Consider the following 22,051-nt stretch of genomic DNA (forward strand, 5'->3'; position numbering starts at 1 on the left):
CGTTAAAGAACCTTTATTAGCGCATTCATTGCCTAAAAAACGTGTTGTAGATGTATTGGACTTTCAAAATGTAAGTTATTCTATGTTATCAAACTAAATAAATTGAGAGGATTAAGCTAAATAATAAAACAATTGCTCATACCAGTGAAAAAATAAAAACCTATTTTCAAGATATGGAATTCCGTCCATTGTTTTGAATGTCCCTTCAATGTTTATGAATTTAAAAGTTTTGCATAAGAACGGGATTCTGAGTACAGTCCACTATAACCTAAAAGCATAACTGCCCCTGCCAACTTGTACGGCTATTGAGAAAGATTTTACGAAGTGGTAGTAAAACAACAATTAAGTTTGGAAAAATTTTCTATAAACAAAACTATTAAGACGCCTATAAGCATAATTAGCCAATTTCTTTTTTTAAATTTAAACTTTAAGATTTAATGCGCCAAAACGCTATGGATGCTACCACTAAGAAAATAATTTTTCAATTGCCATACAAGTTTAGCTTATGATAAAAGCAATGGAATGGCTGTTGGCAATGCAAAATCCATTATGAAAAGAAAAGCATTTGAAGATCAATACTGTACAATAAAGAATGGGTAGAAGCAATCATGGAATGCGGAAGCACTCATATTTCAAAGCTTTATTTATTCCCCGTTCATTTGCTATATAGACGTAGATAAAAAACCAAGATTTCAATTTACAACAAGTTGTTAAATATTGAAAATCTCTAATAACATAACTTAAAGTATCTCTTAGCAACTTATAAAACAAACTTTTAAAATTTATGTATATATATACTCATAAAATATATTATAATAAATATTTTTGAAACAAAAACTGAAGCAGAAACGTCAGGGATGATCTCGAACAACTAAAAGTGAGGGATATCGTAACAGACTATTACTTTAATAAACGTAACTTAGAACCTGCTACAGACAAACGTAAGAAATCCCAAATGTTCAAAACCAGTTTAAGTGAAACGTTTGTAAGAAACCTCAGATTTTAAGACGAACTGTGATTACATTTAAATCAGCAGAAGTGCCAGACTTAGAATTTTGTGATAACTCAGTATCTGTTTCTGGGGAAACAACTGTTTCTTTCTTACCTCAAAAAAAATTTCAATAGTTCCTTAACCTAAATTATTAAAAGAAGTAAACTTACAAATCTAATTTGACTTCTCACTCGGTGACTGAATCTTTCATTAATGTTTGGCACTGTCCCATTTACTTATCCTTTGTTAAAAATTTCTCGAAGTCATTTTTTCAAGCAACGCTAAAGTCCTGAACTTCAGAATAACTACCGATACGTAAATTGTTTTAATAATAATCTGAAGTCTAATTTCAGATTGAATTTTCTTTCCGATAACAATATATGTCAACTTTTTTTGTTTTTTGCATTTCATGTTTTCGAATTTTTGCCTTTTTGAAATGCTTATAAAAATTTTCCATTTTGTTAGAAAAATCTGTTTGAATTGTGTTCTTTTGATGAATAATATTTCTTAGACAAAATTTTTACCGTGATCTTTAACGAAACAACTTTTAAACTGAAAAAAAGTCAGAAAAGCTGTTAAAATTTTCTGGTAACACTACTGTAGAATTTTTTTTTTCCTATAACATTTTAACTCTGCAAATTTATATATTGTCACGTAGAATAAATAGGACTTAGTCTACAAAGTTGGAGAGCTTTATTCAACACCTACAAAGTACAGTGAACAAAGTAACTGGCCTTTGGCTTGAGGCACCCAGTCTTTTATTGGAATAATAACAGGAAATGATATGCTAGAACATTCTAGAAACTTCTATAAGAAACATAAATAATAAATAAAGGCTTATTTTAGAGTTTTATATTTTCTTACAGTTCTGCGGATCGAGCCCTGAATCTCAGTCTTTCCAGGACGACGACTCCGACCTCTCGGCCACACTGACACGTCAATATTAATAGTAATAATATTAATAATTATATAATTATAATTAATTTATATAATAATTAGTTTTATATATTAATTGTAGGTGTCTTTTTCATCTTAATTGTGCTTTTCACAAAGTTTCTCTAGTGTTGCAAGTAAACGGCATTTTTTTTTCTTAAATTTCTTAGATAGTACGAGGGTTGCTATATATATTTCTGGCCTAATAATGAAAACACAAATATGTAGGATCGAAATTGGTTTTATTGTTTTTCAAAATACTAGGAGGCTCCGCCCCCTGCTCGCTAACGCTCGCCATCCCCCGAGAATTGCTACGCAATCCTATGTGGTTCACGCCGTGAACCATGGCTCGCTGCGCTCGCTCGCCAATGAACACAATGTTCTAGCACAAAGACGTAATATATTATCATCAAAGACATAGTATTTTATCATCAAAGACATAGTATTGTACTTATGTAGAAGAATTCTACCAATGTTCTTATTGGCTTTTAAAAAAGTATATTAATTTAGATTGTACATGGTGAAAAAATCAAAACATTAGCTAAATAAGAAACATATTAGCAAAATAAATTATCAAATATTGCTTCACTAATATTCTGCATTTTAAAGCGTTAAAATTCAAAGCATAAATAAACGCGAAACATAAAAAAAATTCAATGCATTCAATACAAACACTTAAACGTTTTTTAGACGTTTAGGTAGCTCCTAGTAGAAAAATATCAATTCAACAGCGGCCTTTTAAAGCATTCTCACTTCAATTAATTAATTAACTCCTAATTGAGTTCAAATTAAATATTGTCATGTTTTTAGTGCATGAATCTGAATTTAACAACCTGATAATGCTCACTCTGGTTATTGTTATCTGGTTGCACACTACGTGCTCTTGCGCGCCGAATCCAATCAATTAAAAATGAAAACTGTTGCCAGCGCGAGAAAAGAAATATCATCGGTTTTATTGATACATACATACATACATACGTACGTATTAGCGTTTTATATAATATAGATTCTCCATGATGATCAATGCACTTTTGCATGCTTTTGAACCAATTTTCAAAGCACTTTTTCCAGTCCGATTGAGGTAACTCCAAAACATGCGTTTTGAATGCATCAACCGCTTCTTCGGGGGTCGAAAATCGTTGTCCACATAATTTATTTTTGATGTGTGGGAATAAGAAGAAGTCATTGGGTGCCAAATCAGGGCTGTACGGCGGATGACCCATCAGTTCGATCTTTCGCTCCGTCAGAGATGCCTGTGTTTGAGTCAATGTGTGAGAGCTCGCATTGTCATGATGAAGAATGATTCGCCTGTTCTTCAGCTTTTTTCGAATTTCTCCGATGACTTCTGGCAAACAAATGGTCGTGTACCATTCAGAATTGACCGTCCTGCGTTGCTCTAACGCCACTGTTGCCACATAATCGTTAATGCCGAAGAAACAGGCAATCATTTGTTTCGATGTGCTTCTTCCTTGAACAACTTTTGTTGGTTTTGCCTCGTCTTGGAAGACCCATACAGTTGATTGCTGTTTTGTTTCCGGCTCATATGCATAGATCCATGATTCGTCACCTGTGTAGATGTTATACACAGCCTTTGATGTACCTTGAACGTATTTTTCCAACATTTCCTTGCACCAATCGACACGAGCCTTTTTTTGAGCAATTGTCAGATTATGCGGGATCCAACGCGAACAATTTTTTTTTACGCTCAAATGTTCATGCAATATTTTATTGATGCTAGTCATACTAATGTCCAAAGACGCCTCTATCTCACGGTATGTCACATGACGATCTTGCTATATCAATTCACGCACAGCATCGATCTTTTCTGGCACAACAACGGATTTTGGACGACCTGCACTCGATTCGTCCCGGATCGAACATCGACCACGATTAAATTCGTTATACCAATTTTTTACAGTGCTGTAGGATGGCGCTTTATCGCTGAATAAAGAATTAAGTTCATCGAAGCACTCTTTTCTTGACAATCCACTTCGAAAGTTATGAAAAATGATGGCACGAAAATGTTCCCGATTCAATTCCATTTTTTGAAAGAGAAGAACTTTTCAATTTACTGTCAACAACACAAATAAAGCTATAATGGTAAATCGTCTGCTGAATTTATGTTTAAAAATATCAAACTTTCGATTAAAATCGTCTGCGGTTGCCTAGCAACACTTACTGTTGCCAAGGCCAGAAATATAAATAGCAACCATCGTAATTCACATTTTGGGGTGCGACATAAAAAGCGTAAATCAATCTTTTTATGTTATTTCTCCTTCTTATTATTAAAAATTAAACGAGTTCTCATATTTTATTATTCGCATCCACCTTTTGGTTCTATTTTTAGATTGAAGCATGTAGGAATTATTATTTCAAGTTTTTCCCCCAAACCGTGAGAACCGGAAAAATTAGTCTACTTATTTTTGAACGATTAACAAGAAATAATAATTTCCTTTTTGAATATGCCTAAGAGGTCACCAGGATAATTAGCGAGATTTTCTCTAATTTTTATCATTGAGAACTTCGGCTTTGTCTCACTTAGATCAACGTTTTTCTGTCATTTATAGTTCAATAGACATTGATGTTTTTAAACGTTGAATATTTTTATTCTTACTTAAATTTTAATATCTTCAAGGATAATAAGCTAAATGGATATAACTACGACTGTAATTGTAAGGTGATTGATACGTTGCTGTTTGGATATTTAACAAAGAATATCGGATAGTTAACTATGTGCGATGTTGCTGTCTAGTATGAAAACGTTAATATTACTAAGTGAGATTTTGTGCTTCTAATTACTTTGTGTAACTTTAAAACTAATATCTGATTAAGTAAGTAAGGTGCATTTTCAAATAAAATTTTTAAAACTGAATTTATTGAGATAATGTTCGAGCTGATAGGCTTAATAGTCCTGAAGTTATGAGGATTCTTTTCATAATAAGTGCAACCAAAAAATGGTACTTTCTATTAAAAAAATTCTATTTCAACTTTTAAAATATTAGCCCTTTTGATTCGCATTTAGTAACATTCGATTAAGTGAGAAAAACTACTATATGCTACATTATCTCTCTATATCAATCTCAAAATTAACCTCTCAAAACGGGCAGAATTTGTTTCATGCGGACAACAATTTACATTTTAGACTTCACTATTGACAAGGATTTTAAAATGCACATAAATGGAAAACACAAAGTTTAGTATTATGGTAAAAAATGTTCATAATGTATACAAATCTAATCTATTTCTCATTAGCAGTGATTTGGCATGTTAAATTTATCTCAATTTTTCACTACACGCATAAAACATACAACATCTTAGCAATATTATTGAACCTTTATTGAGTTTTAAAACATATCATAATTATAAATTAAATAATTCAAAAAATAAATATTGTGTTATAAATAGACTTCAAAATTTTCACACAAAATGTTTTGTAATTTGCATAAATTATCAATTGAGCATTTGGAAGTATACAAGCTCTATCACAAATAGTTTCAAAAAATATATCAGAGTTTATATTTCAATTTTAATATTTTATCTCTTTATTGAAGAAAACGTAGAAATTAAGATCTTGAAGAATATAAATTGTGTTATAGGAAGAAAATTTCAATTGTATAAAAACAATAATAAAAATATTAAAAAACTTCACATTATTAGGAACTTTAATTGATAGAGTTTTTTTAAAAAATATAAATTGCAATGGATAAAGATAAAAAAAGTAACAAATCAGCTCATAAATAGCAAACAAATTAAAAATATTTAAGGTACAAAAACATAAGAAAGGTACATACAGTTCAAGGTACAAGAACATTAAGATATATCTTATTCTTTGTCCTAAGTTTCATATAGATTCATTGTTAATTTTGTGACGTTTAATAATTATTTTTGTAACTAGTTGCATAAAGATATAAAATATCATTTGAATAAAATAAAAATTATTCATCATAATAATTACGCGATGCTTCGAGTTGATCGATATTGCTTATACGTTTACAAAAGAATACTGAAGGGAAATAGGAATAATGGAATTCAATTCAAAATCGAAATTAGATGTCTTCTACTTTTTTCGAGATCTGTAAGGTCGCTTTAAGACATGCTTTTCCGTTCCGCCTTGTCTCCTTCTCTTGAAAGTTTTATTTATATCTTTTTGAAGTTTTAAAAAAAATTAAATAATAAATTAAATATTTTTCTAATATAAAAATTGCAAAAACTTTGTTTTAATGATCATTCGTATTTTTTACTTCAGGGCCGTTATTTTAAGGGTATGGCAAACAATCTTTATGATGATTTCTCAAGCTTTTATCGACGCTGTTATTCCTGAACAAACGTTCAAAAGCTTCCACAGCTAAAAGTATGTTATATTTGGGCTGGCAATGAGGTCTTACATACAAGGACATCTTACTTTTCATTTTACTTGCTTTAAATTCAATCTTCTTCAAGAAATTCTTTTCTAACAAATCTTTCGGTGAACTCTTGTATTTGTTTTGAAAGCCTTGTTCATTTGCAGTGAAATAGTTTGTCAAACTATTACGATCTTATATTACTTATTATTATCCATCATTGGATCATCAAATTTTAGGTGTGTTGGTGTTTCCGTGTGAAATATTTCAATTTGCATCTCTCCTTCCATAGGTATGTCGAAAGATCCAGTGTCACTACTAGTGCCCTCTATAACTTTGCTAAAAATAACTTCGTTTTTCTGATTCTTTACAACTATACTTACGTAAATTTGGGATTTAAAAAAACCGTTGGGGTACGCTTTGTAAAATCTAAACTTTAGTAATTTTTTTAAAGGATTTGCTGTGAGAGTTGCGAATTCTTCCTCTTTGTAAGCAAGAAATTTAATTTTGTCAGTTGGAAGTGACGGTTCCTTCATTTCCTTAGCTGAAAGGAGTAGTTTATTAGGTTTATTGGCATGAACTATGGCATAAAAATCATTATAGGCAAGTTTTGTATTCTTAGTATTTGGCTCAATAAAAATCTTGTATACTCCTATAGGTACATCCTTAAAAGTAATATTTTGACTCAGTATTGTTTGCTCGGTTACAGTTTTAGATCCATCCATCAGTTTTAGTGTATTGCCGGACAAGACACCAAATATTTGGTTATCTATGTTAACAGTGAAATCATTTTTCAGTTCAGTGGAACTCAAATCCGATGGTGTAACTAAACTAGTCAAGTGCAGTAGACCCAAATTGTTATAAACATTTTGCATTTCCTTGGCATCGCTTATGATGTAGTTCAGAGGATAGGCGACACTGGATAAAACATAGTAATGTTCATACAGCTCTTCTTCTTGTATTTCTTCTTCTTGTATACAGCTCTTCTTCTTGCTTTTACCAGTTTCATAAAGGGATGAACATCAACAGCAAACTCAACTGCAAAGAAGTGCATCAGTTTTTCTATTAAAAATGTTCCACTGGCATAAAAAGGACGGCCATCAAATTCTTCGCGATTAAGTTCGTAGAAACGTGTAATAGATTTCCGACCAACTTTAAAAAACATGTGCGTTAAAAATGATAATTTCGGTATTAAATCCCATTTTTCAACTTCGTTTCCCTTTCTGAGTATTTCAGTAAGGTCCATTTCCCTTTGTTTTGAACCTTCCCATGACATATTCTTACCAAACGCAATGGCTTGATAAAAGAAGCATAAAATGTTGTTCCGTACTTCAGTAACAGATAATGTTTCATCACCTATACCTGTCAGTTCGTGTCCATGTGCAATTTCATGCAACGCCCCCCAGTTTGTTGTATTGATATCCAGCCAGAAGGATTTCATTGATCCTGAGTTCACAGCCGTAAACTCGTGAGTGTAATACGCTAACCCAGCTCCACTTTTGTCAGCTTTCAGAAAAAACCTGTTTCTTACGTTTTGATTGGTGCCAGTTTCCTCAAATGACAACCCTATCAAAGTCACTGTAGGTAGTAAATATAAGGTCGTAGAAAATAATTAACTGATTGAGATTTTTGTCGTCAGGTAGCTTCCTCGCAGTCTCTTTGTCCACTTTCGGTATAAGGAGACCGAAGTAATCTGATTCTACGTAAGCAAATTCTGCATCTTGGGTATCCCAGAGTTTGAAGAAATCCTCTAAATTGTCACCAAAACGAAAGATGGGAAGAATTTTTGAACCCGATGGATAGCTTATGCTGATTTCTCGATTATCTTTAGGAGGATTTTCAAGGTACTCACAATCTATGAATGGAACACTTACAGAGTCAATACTGACAGTTGATGCTCGTCCTGGTGGGGAATTTTGAATATAAAAATTGCCCTCTGTTGAACTGTCATCGTTGAGTAGACGCACTTGCACTTGGCGAAGACTCTGACTCATGAAAACGCATTCCATTTTACTGTTGGCAGCTAATATGATTCCAACTGCTTTTCGGTGATGATAGAGGCCTTTAGTCATAGGAAAATTGTACCAAACAGGCTTCGGAAGCCATGTAGCCTGAATTTTCTTTCTGGAAGTCATTTTATTTTACCTGAAATAATTATGCTGATATAAATACACTTTGTACAAACCTTTTCATTAATAATACGAATTTTTTTTTCTATAATTGTTTTTCTTTTTGTCGTGAGAAATTACGCAGGGGAACAATTTTTTTTTATCTTCTGTTGCATGGGATTTTTTAACGCATCTAATACTTTCATTTCACTGATTATAAGTTTGCAATCGGTTTCTCGCTCCAAGTTACAGTTTTTTTTAAAGGATATTTTTTTTTACGAAATAAAGTTAAAATGATCTCAAAAATGGCGTAATAAACTTCTAAGGGATTTAGATCTCATCTATAAGATTAAAATAGCAAAAGAACCCGATAATATCTTCATTCGCCGCTGGGAGCCTGACCGTATTTTGAATGGATTTGTGGTGTACTTCTAAACTGGTTATAATGGGGAAATGATCTCTAAGCCACCAACACTCAACTAAAAAATTCTGAAAAAAGTGGCATTTAAGGATAGATATCCGTATTTCTACATTGAGAGTTGCTTTGACTAAAATGGCGGTACGTCTTGCTTAAGCTACGAATCCAGAGCTTCAGTTTGCAGAATATACGTGGTGTAATTTTGTGTCTAATGAAAATAACAGAAGTCTCCTGTTTGTGATCACCATTCTTCTAATTTAGAAATGCGATTTTAAACCACGTTTCCGTTAAGTGTATACTTTAAGAATTCGTAGTACAAAAGAAAAAAAAATTCTTTAATTTTATTGGGGTACTTGTTTTATCTGAACCTTTTTATAAAAAATGCAGCAACTTTCTAAAGCCTTTTTGCATGACTATTTTCTAAAATAAAAACTCAGAGGAGTAAATTTGCCCTGTTTTCTTTTGCATATTTCTCAACATGTCTTTTATATTTTTGCATCACTAATTTCAAATTTGCTATTTGTTTCTTCCTCGAGTTTCAGTTTTGACTTTAAAAAAACTTTTTTAATACATTTTGTCAAATTTAAAAACGTTATATCTTGCACAAATGCTATCACAAGCTTTTAAGAGAGTTAGGTTACATCATCAGTATAAAAACTGCATTAAAACTCATGCCTGGAAATGTCGTTAAACGCCATCCACTAGAGTTGTTATGTTATTAAAATTGTTTCTTTCTGTGCTTCTGAATATGTCATAATAGGAAGCAACCCTAGTCGACATTTCCGGGTATGGGTTTATATACAAATTTAGTTCTGATGATGTGCCCTAACTCCTCTAGAAGTTAATCACCCCTAGTTATGTATAACGTTACACAAAAATTTAAATATATTATTACATCTAACTTTTATTTATTGTGAGTAATAAATTTTTTACCTCTGAACAATTTCTACATACATTTACACAAATATGAATTTTAATTATTGTTTTTGGTTTTCATAAATTATATATTATTCCATTGTTTTTTTCCTTTAAAATTCACTTTATTTGATCCTTCTCTGATGATATTATTAAACTGTAGACAGTTGTTATACTTACCCAAGAGGTTTTTTAGTAAATGTTTGATTTTTTTAATCTTTTTCTTATCTGGACATCTGTTATTCTGTGCTCCAATGTTCAATTAGATACAAATTCCATTTATTTATTGAAGTTTATGCAAATGAGTAGAACAAAAATATTTGTACATTTATGCATATTTAAATACATATTCTTATTTTTTTAAAATACATATTCTAGATTTTGCAAGCTGGTAGTCAAGATTTTTACAAAATTGTACTCTTAGAATTTTCATTCGGAAATTATCTTAAAATAACTGGCAACAGTCTGTTCATACAAGGAAACGTAACCGTGAACACAAAACCGTGAAACTATGAGCACAAAAGTAGGCTGTTGTTACGCATTTACAACATTCGTGTTTGAAAACCAGAAAAAAGTAATCCAACTGGACATTGACGATAGTTTAGCAACTTTATAATGCTGCAATCTATACGTGAATGAGGGTATCGCATTCTAATTGCCCATGGTCACAGTTTTGAGAGGTGCAATAAACTTAAAAGTGTTCATATGTATTGAAGGAATGGTAGAAATATTGTAGTTTTAAACGCTAGGACTTAAACCTCTGTTCATGAGACTGACAGATTAGTCCTCTCGGCTATTAAACGTACTCATCTGCAAGGAACTAAGCGGCTTCATTACATTGATCTAGTTGGTGCGATTAAATTTTGATTGTTTAAACGTATTAGCTGAACAGTTTGAATACTATCTTATTTATGGTAATTTGACTGTTTTGTTTAACTATAGTAAAATATTAATTAAAGAAAGTTTTCTTTAACCTTTTTTTTTAAATTTTTAACAGTGCAGAGGATTTAGAACTCATATGAAGTCAGACGCTTTATTTTGCACTTCAACATTCTCAGAAAACACGTAATTTTTAAACATATCTCTTCGATACCTCAAAGATTATTCATCATGTTTCCTTTTTTCGATAAATTAAACTTTTAAATAATGTAGGAACTTTTTTAATGCTATTATTTTAAAATTGTCATTTCAGATCACAAAAATTGTTTAACTCCATTTTTGCGTAAAAAGTGGACTTTTACAGTTAATATAAAATTCAAAAACCCTGTTTGAAAAATATCGTTTACTACAATTTAGAGTGTTTATCTATAATCTTAGAATAGTCGCGAATTCGAAAACCAATCTTAATCAAAAAGCATTGTTCCTGGTGGACACCAGCTCTGGGACTCCATAGAAAACAAACTAGGGCCTTACGGAGGAGATTTCAAAGAGAGGAAAATCCCGAGACTAGACAACAGTTCATGATTAAATTTAAAGCTTCCCTTGCTAAATACAAGAAACTTATCAGAAAAGCAAAGGCAGAAAACTTGAGAAATTATATTAACAACCTCCCAACGGAAAATGCCTTTTCCAACCCGTATAAAATAGCTAAGGGCACTTTGAATGAGAAACTAATCATAAATCCAATCCTTATTAATGGAAATGCAGCGGAGTCCCTCCAGGAATCAGTTCGGGGAATCATGCAGCACCACTTCCCGGAGACGAATTGTGAAAAAATTGATATTGTGAGAAGAAATGTAAGTGAGCCAAATTTTACTGTAAGTGAGCTGGAGCTGGTTATCAACGGTCTTAAAACAGACAAGGCGCCGGGCCCTGATGGTATACCAAACGAAATTTTTAAAGATATTTATTTTACAAATAGAAATTGGTTGCTAACTCTTTTTAACATTTGTTTTATGAACTGCTATTTTCCAAGACCATGGAAGATTGCCAGAGTCGCCCTGATACCTAAATCAAACAGAAATTTAAACTTGCCAAACAATTACCGTCCAATCTCGCTCCTAGCTGTCTGGGGAAAAATATTAGATAAAATGCTTACAAAAAGATTAACATATCATCTTGAGAAAAGAAACCTCATCAATGACAATCAATATGGCTTCAGGGCTGGGAGGGGAACGGACGAGGCGCTTAAAAAAGTTGTTGATATCATCTGTGAAAAGAAATCAGAGAATAAGCATACCATTGGGGTGGCTCTGGACATCGAGAATGCGTTCAACCGTGCAGATTGGACAATCCTGAAGAACGCAATAAACAAATTGGCATTGCCCGACAATTTGGCCGGTTGTGTCTTTAGCTTCCTAAAGGATAGAAAGGCTAAATTTTTAGGAGATAACGGCGATACTCTAGTAGAAAGTAACTTAAACATTGGTGTACCACAGGGCTCGTCGCTTGGACCCATTTTGTGGTTGATCTTGGTTAATGACATTTTTAATTTAGTTCGTAATATAAATTTTAGCCAATTTATTGATTTTAACCATGATGATTTCAATATCATTGCATTTGCAGATGATATTTTACTGTTGGTAAGTGGTCCAATTTTCTATAAATTTGATAAACTGGCGACTCATATTCTATCCCACATGTCAGACTGGGCCGAGAACAACAAATTAAATTTTTCGAAAGAAAAAACTCAACTTATTACATTTCCAAAAAATAAAAAAAAGATGGGAAGACTCCCCTGTATTAAATTTAGACCGGATGATACGAACAATATTAAAAATGTAAGTACGATGAGATACTTAGGGGTGACCCTCGATCCAGGTCTGACATGGATTCCACACTTAAATGATATTAGAGACAGAATTACAGGTTTTAATCAGGGAATTAGGAGAGTCGCCAGAGTTACATGGGGTCTCAGACCACAATTGTTGAAACGCATATATCTCCAGGCAAGTGAAAGAATTATACTTTACGCCGCCAGTGTCTGGTACAGAAATACTAGGAGAATTAACGAAAAATTAAACAGTATCCAGCGAATACCACTCTTAACCATCACGAAGGCCTATGCTACAACGAGCACAGAGGCAATCCAGATACTGGCGGGTGTTATGCCAATTGGTTTGAAAATCGTGGAGGACATCTTTTGCAAAAGGGTGAAGTGGGGCTGGAGACTCGAGGACATAAATTATACTCTACCAATTGATCTTGATCATAACATAGATTTCGAGAAACCAGCCCTAGGGCATCCTTCAGATTACATTGCTTTGCCCTGGGGATATAGCAGCCCTAAAGATCAGGGAGTGGAGATCTACACTGATGGCTCTCGGATGGAGGCAGATTATCCGAATAAATTCAGGACTTCACACGCAATGATAGTTAAGAACAACGGTATCACGATTTTCAAAGCCTCCACCAGAGTCACTGATAACACCAACATATTTATTGCAGAGCTTTTGGCAATCAAGTCTGCCCTGATATGGCTACGTCAACATGATATTACACATGCAACGATTTTTTCAGACTCACTATCATCCCTCCAGGCCCTGGCTGACCCAGAACCCAGTTCCAAACTCATAGAAGAGATCAAAAAAATTTGGAATAAGAACACTATTTTGAACTGGGTAAAAGCACATGTGGGGATCCAGGGCAATGAGGAGGCAGACAGGGCAGCAAAGGTAGCCATTGGTTCTGACAGTGTGGATCTCCAGGTTCTGAAGAACCCCAAACAAGCTAAAACCGAAATCAAACAATATTTAATGGCAAGGTGGAAAACCAATTGGGAAAATTCTGAGAAAGGCAGGCATACATTTAAATTCATTAAGACCCCGTCAACTACAAGGTTGCAAACTAATTTCTATTTTAACCAATTTCTAACGGGGCACGGAGTGTTCGGAGTACACCAAAACAAATTTTTTAATAAATCAGATACTTGCTCTAACTGTAACCAAAGACAAACCATAGAGCATCTTTTATATTATTGTGATCGGTACCGAACACTCCGAAAAAATTATTTCTTCCAAAAAACAGACCAACAAATTTTTGCAGACAAGGTTTGTAGAGAAATTATCAAGATTATCATTAAAACTACTCTTGAGGAACAAATGGAATTAATAAACAAAATTGACAATAACTAAAATTTTAACCTGTTTAATCTAACCACCTTGCCAAAACTTTTTTTGGACCACATTGCCATTTTAGTGTTTTAATTTGACTTTTAACTTGACTTTGCATTTTATACATGCTTTAGGTTTGTTTACAACCTTTGGATTTTAATACATTTGGTATTTTACATTGCGATTGTATTTTATACATGGTTTTTAGATTGTTATACACCCCTTTTAACTCTTACCTTTTAGTATCTATTGGTATTTTGTCCTCTGTTTTTTTGTACTTTAATTGAATTTACTCTGCTTTACTTGTTGTTCTTCATTTTAACTACCTGTTACTACTTCACCCTCACTATTTTGGTTCCACCAGCAGGATTCAAGCTGGCTTGATTGGCTGGATCCTTTCAATGCCCTATTGGCAAGTGTATACATCTGTGATTTTGTCTTAGTTTTAACTTTTCAATTTTAGCACTATATTCATTTATGTCATTTTATCCTTTCACCTTTTGGCGGTTTTATGAGCTGTATTTACGGCGGTTTTTGGTGAATTGTTAGATTTTTTGTCTTGTATTAAGGGTTCCACCAGCTCTGGCTCACAGCTTACTCAGTTTTTACTGGTTGTCTCAGGGTTCACAATTTTTGTATTATATATATATATAATTTTTGTATTCTATTTATATGAGGGTTAATAAGTTTTGTATTGTATATATACATATAATTTTTGTATTTTATTTATATAAGGGTCTGTTGACCTTTTAAATGATTCATTGTATTTGGCGTATGGGCCTATTGGCCTAGGCCGCTGTATATATATTAAATAATCTTAGAATAAAAATCTATCTGAAATGGTTTCAGAAACAGGAAACTGAAAAATATATTATAAAAAAAGTCTCAGTTTGGATAATTGCTTACAGGGTGTTTCTTAAAGACCACCCTCAAAATGTATTTTTCGAATCAGTCACAAATATGAAGAAGAAGAAAATGCATATTTATTAGAGTCATAGTTTAATATTTATCTCATTAAAAACACTCTCGAATTCCAAAAAGCACAGTGCTGGAAGGTGTATGCAATAAACAGCAATAAGTTTAATTTCGGGAGGAAACAGAGAGGAGTTGACAGATGCTTCCGAGAAACACTTACAAATTTTTACCCCTAAATAAACCTATTTTATTGCTTATTACATTCACTGCCTATACTGTGAGATCTCAGATTTCGATAGTGTTTTTGTTTCACTTGCTTATTTGCGATACATTTGTACATACAATTTGTTTTCATTTCTGATAAAGATTTATAAAAATATAGTGAACTTTTTTTTATCGAATTATTTGACTCAAAAGGATGATCATGAAAATGCAATTTGATTAAATTGTTATCGAATTTTCATATAATTTTCCTATTCGGTATTGTTCTTATTTTATAACACTGAGTAAATCAAGAACACCATTAGTACTTGACAGAATTTTGAACGTTTCAACCGTTTTCCTTATAAGTCGTTTTGCTGACATTCATTTAACAATTTGGGAAACAGTAAAACAATATTTTATTTCACAAATTTGTTCCAAATGATCTACTGAATTGATTAAAATAATACGAATAGAAATTTGAATTCTATTAACATTATAATCGATTTAAAAGCTTCCCTACATTTCCATTATGATGGCAGTATTTTGTTAACATTTTATGTAACATTTCGATATAATGTAACATAATTGGTACTTGCAGAAATAAATCTTCTTTAAATTTTAGACCCCAAATTAATAATTATTAAAAGTTTTTTCCAGTTAAAACAATTTTAATGTTCGTTATACGAGAACAATATTAGAACAATTAGTAATTCTAATAGTAAAATAATAATAAGAAGAATTGAATAATTCTAAGAATTAAATACTGATTCTGAGAAGTTAAATAATAAATCTAAGATTTAAAAAGCTCCTAATAATATTTTACAAGTTCTTATAATGAACTTTCAGTTGACAGTGAGCAAGTATGCGGAACACTTCCCTATTAATATTGAAACACAATTCCTTTACAAGAAATCTGCATAGACAATAATATACCAGCACTTATTTATGAAAATTTCATTTCTCCAACAAAAAAGCCATGTTTTTATTAAAATTTCTATTTATAATAATATATTTTGTATTTGACCTTAGCAAAACCATATGTGAAGGTGTTTAAAAAAAGTATAAAACAAATTTATTCTAAAATGCTGAAAATGAAATGTGTCAAATAATGAACTAGAAAAACTTACTCAGAAGGATTCCACAAGCTTTTAAATTAAAGCCACAAGTAAAAACTTAGTAGTAAAATTTGTTCAAAAAACTGCTTAAATATATATCCAATCTTACATCATTAAAGATAAATATAGTCGCAAATAGTAATAAACAACATGATACAATTTATTCAAAAACAAGTTATGATAACAATATCATATTTTACGCACCGCAGATTTGCATTTGCGTGTATAATTGTATGTATTCTATTTCTATCTTTAAAGCAACGCTTTAACAAATAAATTTGAAAAGAACGAAAATTTACCAATGTGTTTTTCTACTCACAAAATTCATTTTTTTTTTTCGATAGAGCTGTGTAAAAAATTTACCTCTTGTTATGTACCGAAAACAACTACACTATGTATTTTTTTTTCTGTTATTTTATTTTTAACACATTAAGGAAAAGACAACAATCAAGGTGATTCGATATTCTATCACCTTTTTCTTTCTTTAAAAAAAAAAAAAAAAAAAAAAAACTATTAAAAACTAGATTATATTAAAGATTTTCGGTTTTTTATAAACAATATAAGTTCCTAACATTTTTTTCTTCCTGTTATTTTAATTTTAACACGTTGAGGAAAAGATAGTGTTACGATCAAGATGATTCGATATTCTATCACCTTTTTCTTTCTTTTTTTAAAAAAAAAACTATTAAAAACTAGATTCTAATAAAGATTTTCAGTTTTTTATAAACAATATAAGTTCCTAAAATTTTTTTCATCCTGTTATTTTAATTTTAACACGTTGAGGAAAAGATAGTGTTACGATCAAGATGATTCGATATTCTATCACCTTTTTCTTTCTTTTTTTTTAAAAAAAAAAGTATTACTTCCTGTTATTAAATTTTGACACGTTGAGGAAAAGATAGTGTTACGATCAGGATGATTCGATATTCTATCACCTTTTTCTTTCTTTTTTTAAAAAAAAACTATTAAAAACTAGATTCTAATAAAGATTTTCGGTTTTTTATAAACAATATAAGTTCCTAATATTTTTTTCTTCCTGTTATTTTAATTTTAACACGTTGAGGAAGAGATAGTGTTACGATCAAGATGATTCGATATTCTATCACCTTTTTCTTTCTTTTTTTTTAAAAAAAAACTATTAAAAACTAGATTCTATTAAAGATTTTCGGTTTTTTATAAACAATATAAGTTCCTAATATTTTTTTCTTCCTGTTATTTTAATTTTAACACGTTGAGGAAAAGATAGTGTTACGATCAAGATGATTCGATATTCTATCACCTTTTTCTTTCTTTTTTAAAAAAAAACTATTAAAAACTAGATTCTAATAAAGATTTTCAGTTTTCTATAAACAACATAAGTTCCTAACATTTCTTTCATCCTGTTATTTTAATTTTAACACGTTGAGGAAAAGATAGTGTTACGATCAAGATGATTCGATATTCTATCACCTTTTTCTTTCTTTTTTTTTAAAAAAAAACTATTAAAAACTAGATTCTATTAAAGATTTTCGGTTTTTTATAAACAATATAAGTTCCTAATATTTTTTTCTTCCTGTTATTTTAATTTTAACACGTTGAGGAAAAGATAGTGTTACGATCAAGATGATTCGATATTCTATCACCTTTTACTTTCTTTTTTAAAAAAAAACTATTAAAAACTAGATTCTAATAAAGATTTTCAGTTTTCTATAAACAACATAAGTTCCTAACATTTCTTTCATCCTGTTATTTTAATTTTAACACGTTGAGGAAAAGATAGTGTTACGATCAAGATGATTCGATATTCTATCACCTTTTTCTTTCTTTTTTTTTTAAAAAAAAAACTATTACTTCCTGTTATTAAATTTTGTCACGTTGAGGAAAAGATAGTGTTACGATCAGGATGATTCGATATTCTATCACCTTTTTCTTTCTTTTTTCTAAAAAAAAACTATTAAAAACTAGATTCTAATAAAGATTTTCGGTTTTTTATAAACAATATAAGTTCCTAATATTTTTTTCTTCCTGTTATTTTAATTTTAACACGTTGAGGAAAAGATAGTGTTACGATCAAGATGATTCGATATTCTATCACCTTTTTCTTTTTTTTTTTTAAAAAAAAACTATTAAAAACTAGATTCTAATAAAGATTTTCAGTTTTTTATAAGCAATATAAGTTACTAATATTTTTTTCTTCCTGTTATTTGTTATTTTAATTTTAACACGTTGAGGAAAAGATAGTGTTACGATCAAGATGATTCGATATTCTGTCACCATTTTTTTCTATCTGTTAAAAAAACAATTAAGAACTGGAATTTTATGATTATTTTCGCTAGTTAAATATATTTTGTTATCAAAAATGTCCCAGAATGAAATACATTTACTACCATATACATAACTCAGTGGTTAAAACAATTAATTGTCATTGCAGAAAATGGGGGTTTGATCCCCCGTGGCGGCTTGAAGCCCTCTTAGCTTCAGATGTATGGTTATCAGCTTGTCTGAGAAGTAAAGACCACCTACGTGCAGCACTGACTACATTGCCACAAGCATGTCGTTGGTTTCGTGTATGATAGCCTTATTAGTGAATACAGAAATGAATATTAGAGACATTATTAGTCTATTTCATCTCCCAGTTTTTATAGACCATTGTCAAATTTTATTTAATTTAATAGGTAAATGAGAATAAACAAAATATTTCTTCGGTCGTTGTGAAAATTCGATAAAAAGAAAAAAAGAATATTTCGCACTTCCTTGTAAAATAAAAAAAAAGTTCGGGAAGCGATCTTTTTCATTGAACAATATTTTAATTATAATCTTTTTAGAAAAAAAATTATGATCAAGCTAAAAATGGTTGTAAAAAAAATTCTGGAGGGGAAAAAAAAGTATGCTGTGTTTAATTTTTTTAGACAAAGAAGTTTCTTTAAATCATGTTTTAAGCATATGAGCGAAAAACATTTGAACAATACTTAATAACACTTTTCCGAAAATACTCAGGCTACACGGAAACCCACGCCATGATTACCTGGAGGTGGGCCATGATTACCTGGCGAACCACCTCTGCCGCATCGGCATTCTCGCTGACCCAAATTTCCCGTTATGCTCGAATAATGAACTTATGGACGGACAGGAACCATCTATTGAGATGCTCGGCTCTGCGTGAGGACTCTGAAGTGAGGCGCTACTGGAGTGCCCGACATCTATTAATGAGATAGTGACTTTTTTCTCTTACTAGTTGTTCACTGATTTTGTAAGAGTTTGCCATTGAAAATAAAAAAATTAAAAAAAAGAAAACTTTTCTGAAAATTGCTGCTGTAGGAATTTGCTACTTAAAAAATATCCTTAAAGTGTAAACTATTTCTGAAAACTTTCGCACTGAATTCATTAAATTTTACCCTTTTTTAATTATATTTGACTTGATATTGAGCTTATATTAAAGAAAAATATACGTTCAAAATTTAGATGGACAATGTAAGGAATTAAATGCATGTCAAAAGTTTATAAAAAATATTTGAGTGCAAGAACTGTTGGTTTTGGTTAGAAAATTTGGGAAATTAATTTTTAAACTATCCATTATATCGTTACAATTTCAGTTGCTTTTTCATTCGGCGTATTTTGGGGAAAATTTTGTTTTTAAAATGTTGTACTTATGCCTATATTTTAAAAACTGTCACAATTATAAACTATTTATAGAATTCTTGTTAGGTTTCGTGATGCAAATGTGTGCTAAATGCGTTTTAACACCTACAATACGTTAAAATATAGTAAGATACCAATAAGTTTAAGCATCATTGCTCTAAGAAACTTTTTTAAACCAGTCTTTTTTATTATCATTCTAACACTCGTCATTTTCACAGAAAAAATAATATTAAATAATAAATAAAATAGTAATCGCCGACTAAGTCTCGTCTCCAAAGGTGCATTCCACTCAATCTAGTAAACCTTCAGGACGATCAAGAAATTAGATAAAAAAGTATTCTTGAGTATTATTTAAATGCATTTTTTGTTTATTTATTAAATTTAATTATTTATTATTTAATTTAAATTATTTTAATTATGTCGGGTGTAAACCTTTCAGTTTTGAGTGCGATTTCATAGTATCGATTTATACCGATTTATTCATTTTTTCCCCAGTACTAAAAACGGGTATTCAGCAGGTATCGTATAAAAATATAGTTTTTGTAGAGTTAATTGATAAAGTTAATAAGAATAACAACAAATATATTTTCTTTAAGTGCCTCTTAAAAAAAAAACAATTTATTTGACTGATATTAACCAATAGAAAATAAAAAATATAAATTTATTTCTAAAGAATTCAGTTTTTTTCTACTCTGTAAGAAGTTCCTGATCAAATTGGGGTATAAAGCTTCGGCAATTTGGGAGCATTATCTGTAAAATTCATTTTTACCATCAAATATTATATCGTAATTTTTACAGTAATATTTATTTAATTCGAGTGATTCGGAAATTTTTAAGATAATTATTGATCCTGAACTTTTTTGCAGTGTATCCGTATCACTTGATTTAAGAAGCCGTATTCATACGATTTTTTTATTATCATGATGTTTCTAAATAAGGCTATCACAATCCTTATCAATTAGTCTTATCATCCTTATTTATATTTCTATAATGAATAAAAATTTAAGTATGATATGATATGAGTCAACTTTTTATTTCCTTTGATGTAATTATCATTATGTTTTAATTGTGTCATCAACACAATCATGTAAATATTTACGATTTTAAAAGTAACTAAAAACAAAAATAGAAAATTCTAAAAAATATACCTTTGAAGTCTGCAAACTTCATTTCAAACTGGTTGAATATTTCCTTGGTTAAATATTTCTACAAAAATGGGATTTCTTGCAAGGGATTAACAGAAATCGTTTAAATTTTTTTTTATCGATTACCACTTATTTGTGATTTTGGCTGTGTCATTACCTGGTTTGAAATCCGCCACTTATTTAGCTTTCTTTCAGCAGGCATGATTAGATAAACATGCCTGAAATAACAAAATCTGTTTTACTCTAAGGATCTTGGAAATAATAAACAAATAAAATGAGCTTTTATTTTAAAAGAAAACCCAATATTGTAACAGAACTATCTTTAATAAAATTTCAAGTTACTCACATTAATACTTGCATTGTGTATATTGAATTGCAATTGAAGGTGCGGTCTAACATTTTTCGCAACAACCGCCATCAATATATATTTTTAGATTTCGTTTAAAAAAACATTTCAAGTGATATGCTCATCATAAATCGTAAATTAATCTTTGAAATCCCTAAATAATATTCAAATAAAAAATTGCAAATTTCGTTTTATTTTAGGAAGAAAAAATCTTCAAATTTCTTCTGACAATCTGTGTCAATTTTCCCGTGACGGTGTATTAGATACAGTTTACCTTTCAATATGGATGCTCATAAATAATGAACTTTTGGTTTTTGAAATAGCTGCTGTCTTATTAGTGACTCATTATAGGTAAATCTGTCTTATTGTTTTGCTTCAACTTCAGGTATGTCAATCCGTTTTTTATTAGATTTTTTAATACTACTGGGTGTTTTTCGGATCACAAACGCTTTGTTGTAAACCACTATACGTTTTGTTTTATTCGGCCACAAAATCATTACTAAAAATTCTTTTAGTATTTTCATTTATTTTATTATTATACCCAACACCTCAGCATAATTTAGAATAGCATCAGACTTTATTTTTGATGTGATGTCTCGTGAAACAAATTGGACCCAAAGTTATTTAGTGGGAAGCAAAAATTTTATGTTTAATTTTAGATTCTGCTTTTCTTGTCTTTACAACTAAATTCTTACCTTTTGATTGAACATTTAATTATGTTTCGAAAAAGAAGCAATATTTAAAATTTGGTTTTATGTAATAATTTTTTCAGTCCCTAAACTTAGAATAGCAGTACACTATTATACATACACTTATTTAAGCATTCTATATATATATATTTATTTATATATATATATATATATATATATATATATATATATATATATATATATATATATATATATATATATATATATATATATATATATATATATATATATATATATATAT

At 30.5% G+C, this 22,051-nt stretch overlaps 2 protein-coding genes across 2 annotated transcripts; one reads left to right on the forward strand and one right to left on the reverse strand.

Moving 5' to 3' along the window:
* Nucleotides 1–5,394: 5,394 nt before the first annotated feature.
* Nucleotides 5,395–9,958, reverse strand: LOC110281898 (uncharacterized). The gene is made up of 2 exons (XM_043056271.2): nt 9,886–9,958; nt 5,395–8,409 (listed from the first exon to the last, which is right to left on the reverse strand). Exon 2 carries the CDS (start codon nt 8,397–8,399, stop codon nt 7,818–7,820), a length of 582 nt encoding a protein of 193 aa, XP_042912205.2. The 5' UTR covers nt 8,400–8,409; nt 9,886–9,958; the 3' UTR covers nt 5,395–7,817.
* A 2,476-nt stretch (nt 9,959–12,434) lies between these two features.
* Nucleotides 12,435–18,543, forward strand: LOC122270346 (uncharacterized). Its single transcript, XM_087154743.1, has 2 exons — nt 12,435–13,408; nt 18,402–18,543. The coding sequence occupies exons 1-2, from the start codon at nt 12,435–12,437 to the stop codon at nt 18,541–18,543; spliced, it is 1,116 nt and encodes a 371-aa protein (XP_087010869.1).
* Nucleotides 18,544–22,051: the final 3,508 nt, after the last annotated feature.

The sequence above is a fragment of the Parasteatoda tepidariorum genome, chromosome 1 (genome assembly GCF_982258835.1).
Source record: "Parasteatoda tepidariorum strain Cologne lab strain chromosome 1, Ptep-v5.0, whole genome shotgun sequence".
Lineage (NCBI taxonomy): Eukaryota > Metazoa > Arthropoda > Arachnida > Araneae > Theridiidae > Parasteatoda > Parasteatoda tepidariorum.

What these genes read in the sequence shown, in the direction of transcription:
- LOC110281898 (XM_043056271.2), bottom strand. Translation starts at nt 8,399, where the DNA reads ATGACTTCCAGAAAGAAAATTCAGGCTACATGGCTTCCGAAGCCTGTT.
- LOC122270346 (XM_087154743.1), top strand. Translation starts at nt 12,435, where the DNA reads ATGAGATACTTAGGGGTGACCCTCGATCCAGGTCTGACATGGATTCCA. An exon ending in AAACAATATTTAATGGCAAG is followed by an intron (nt 13,409 to 18,401) that starts GTGGAAAACCAA and finishes TTGTCATTGCAG; the next exon opens with AAAATGGGGGTTTGATCCCC.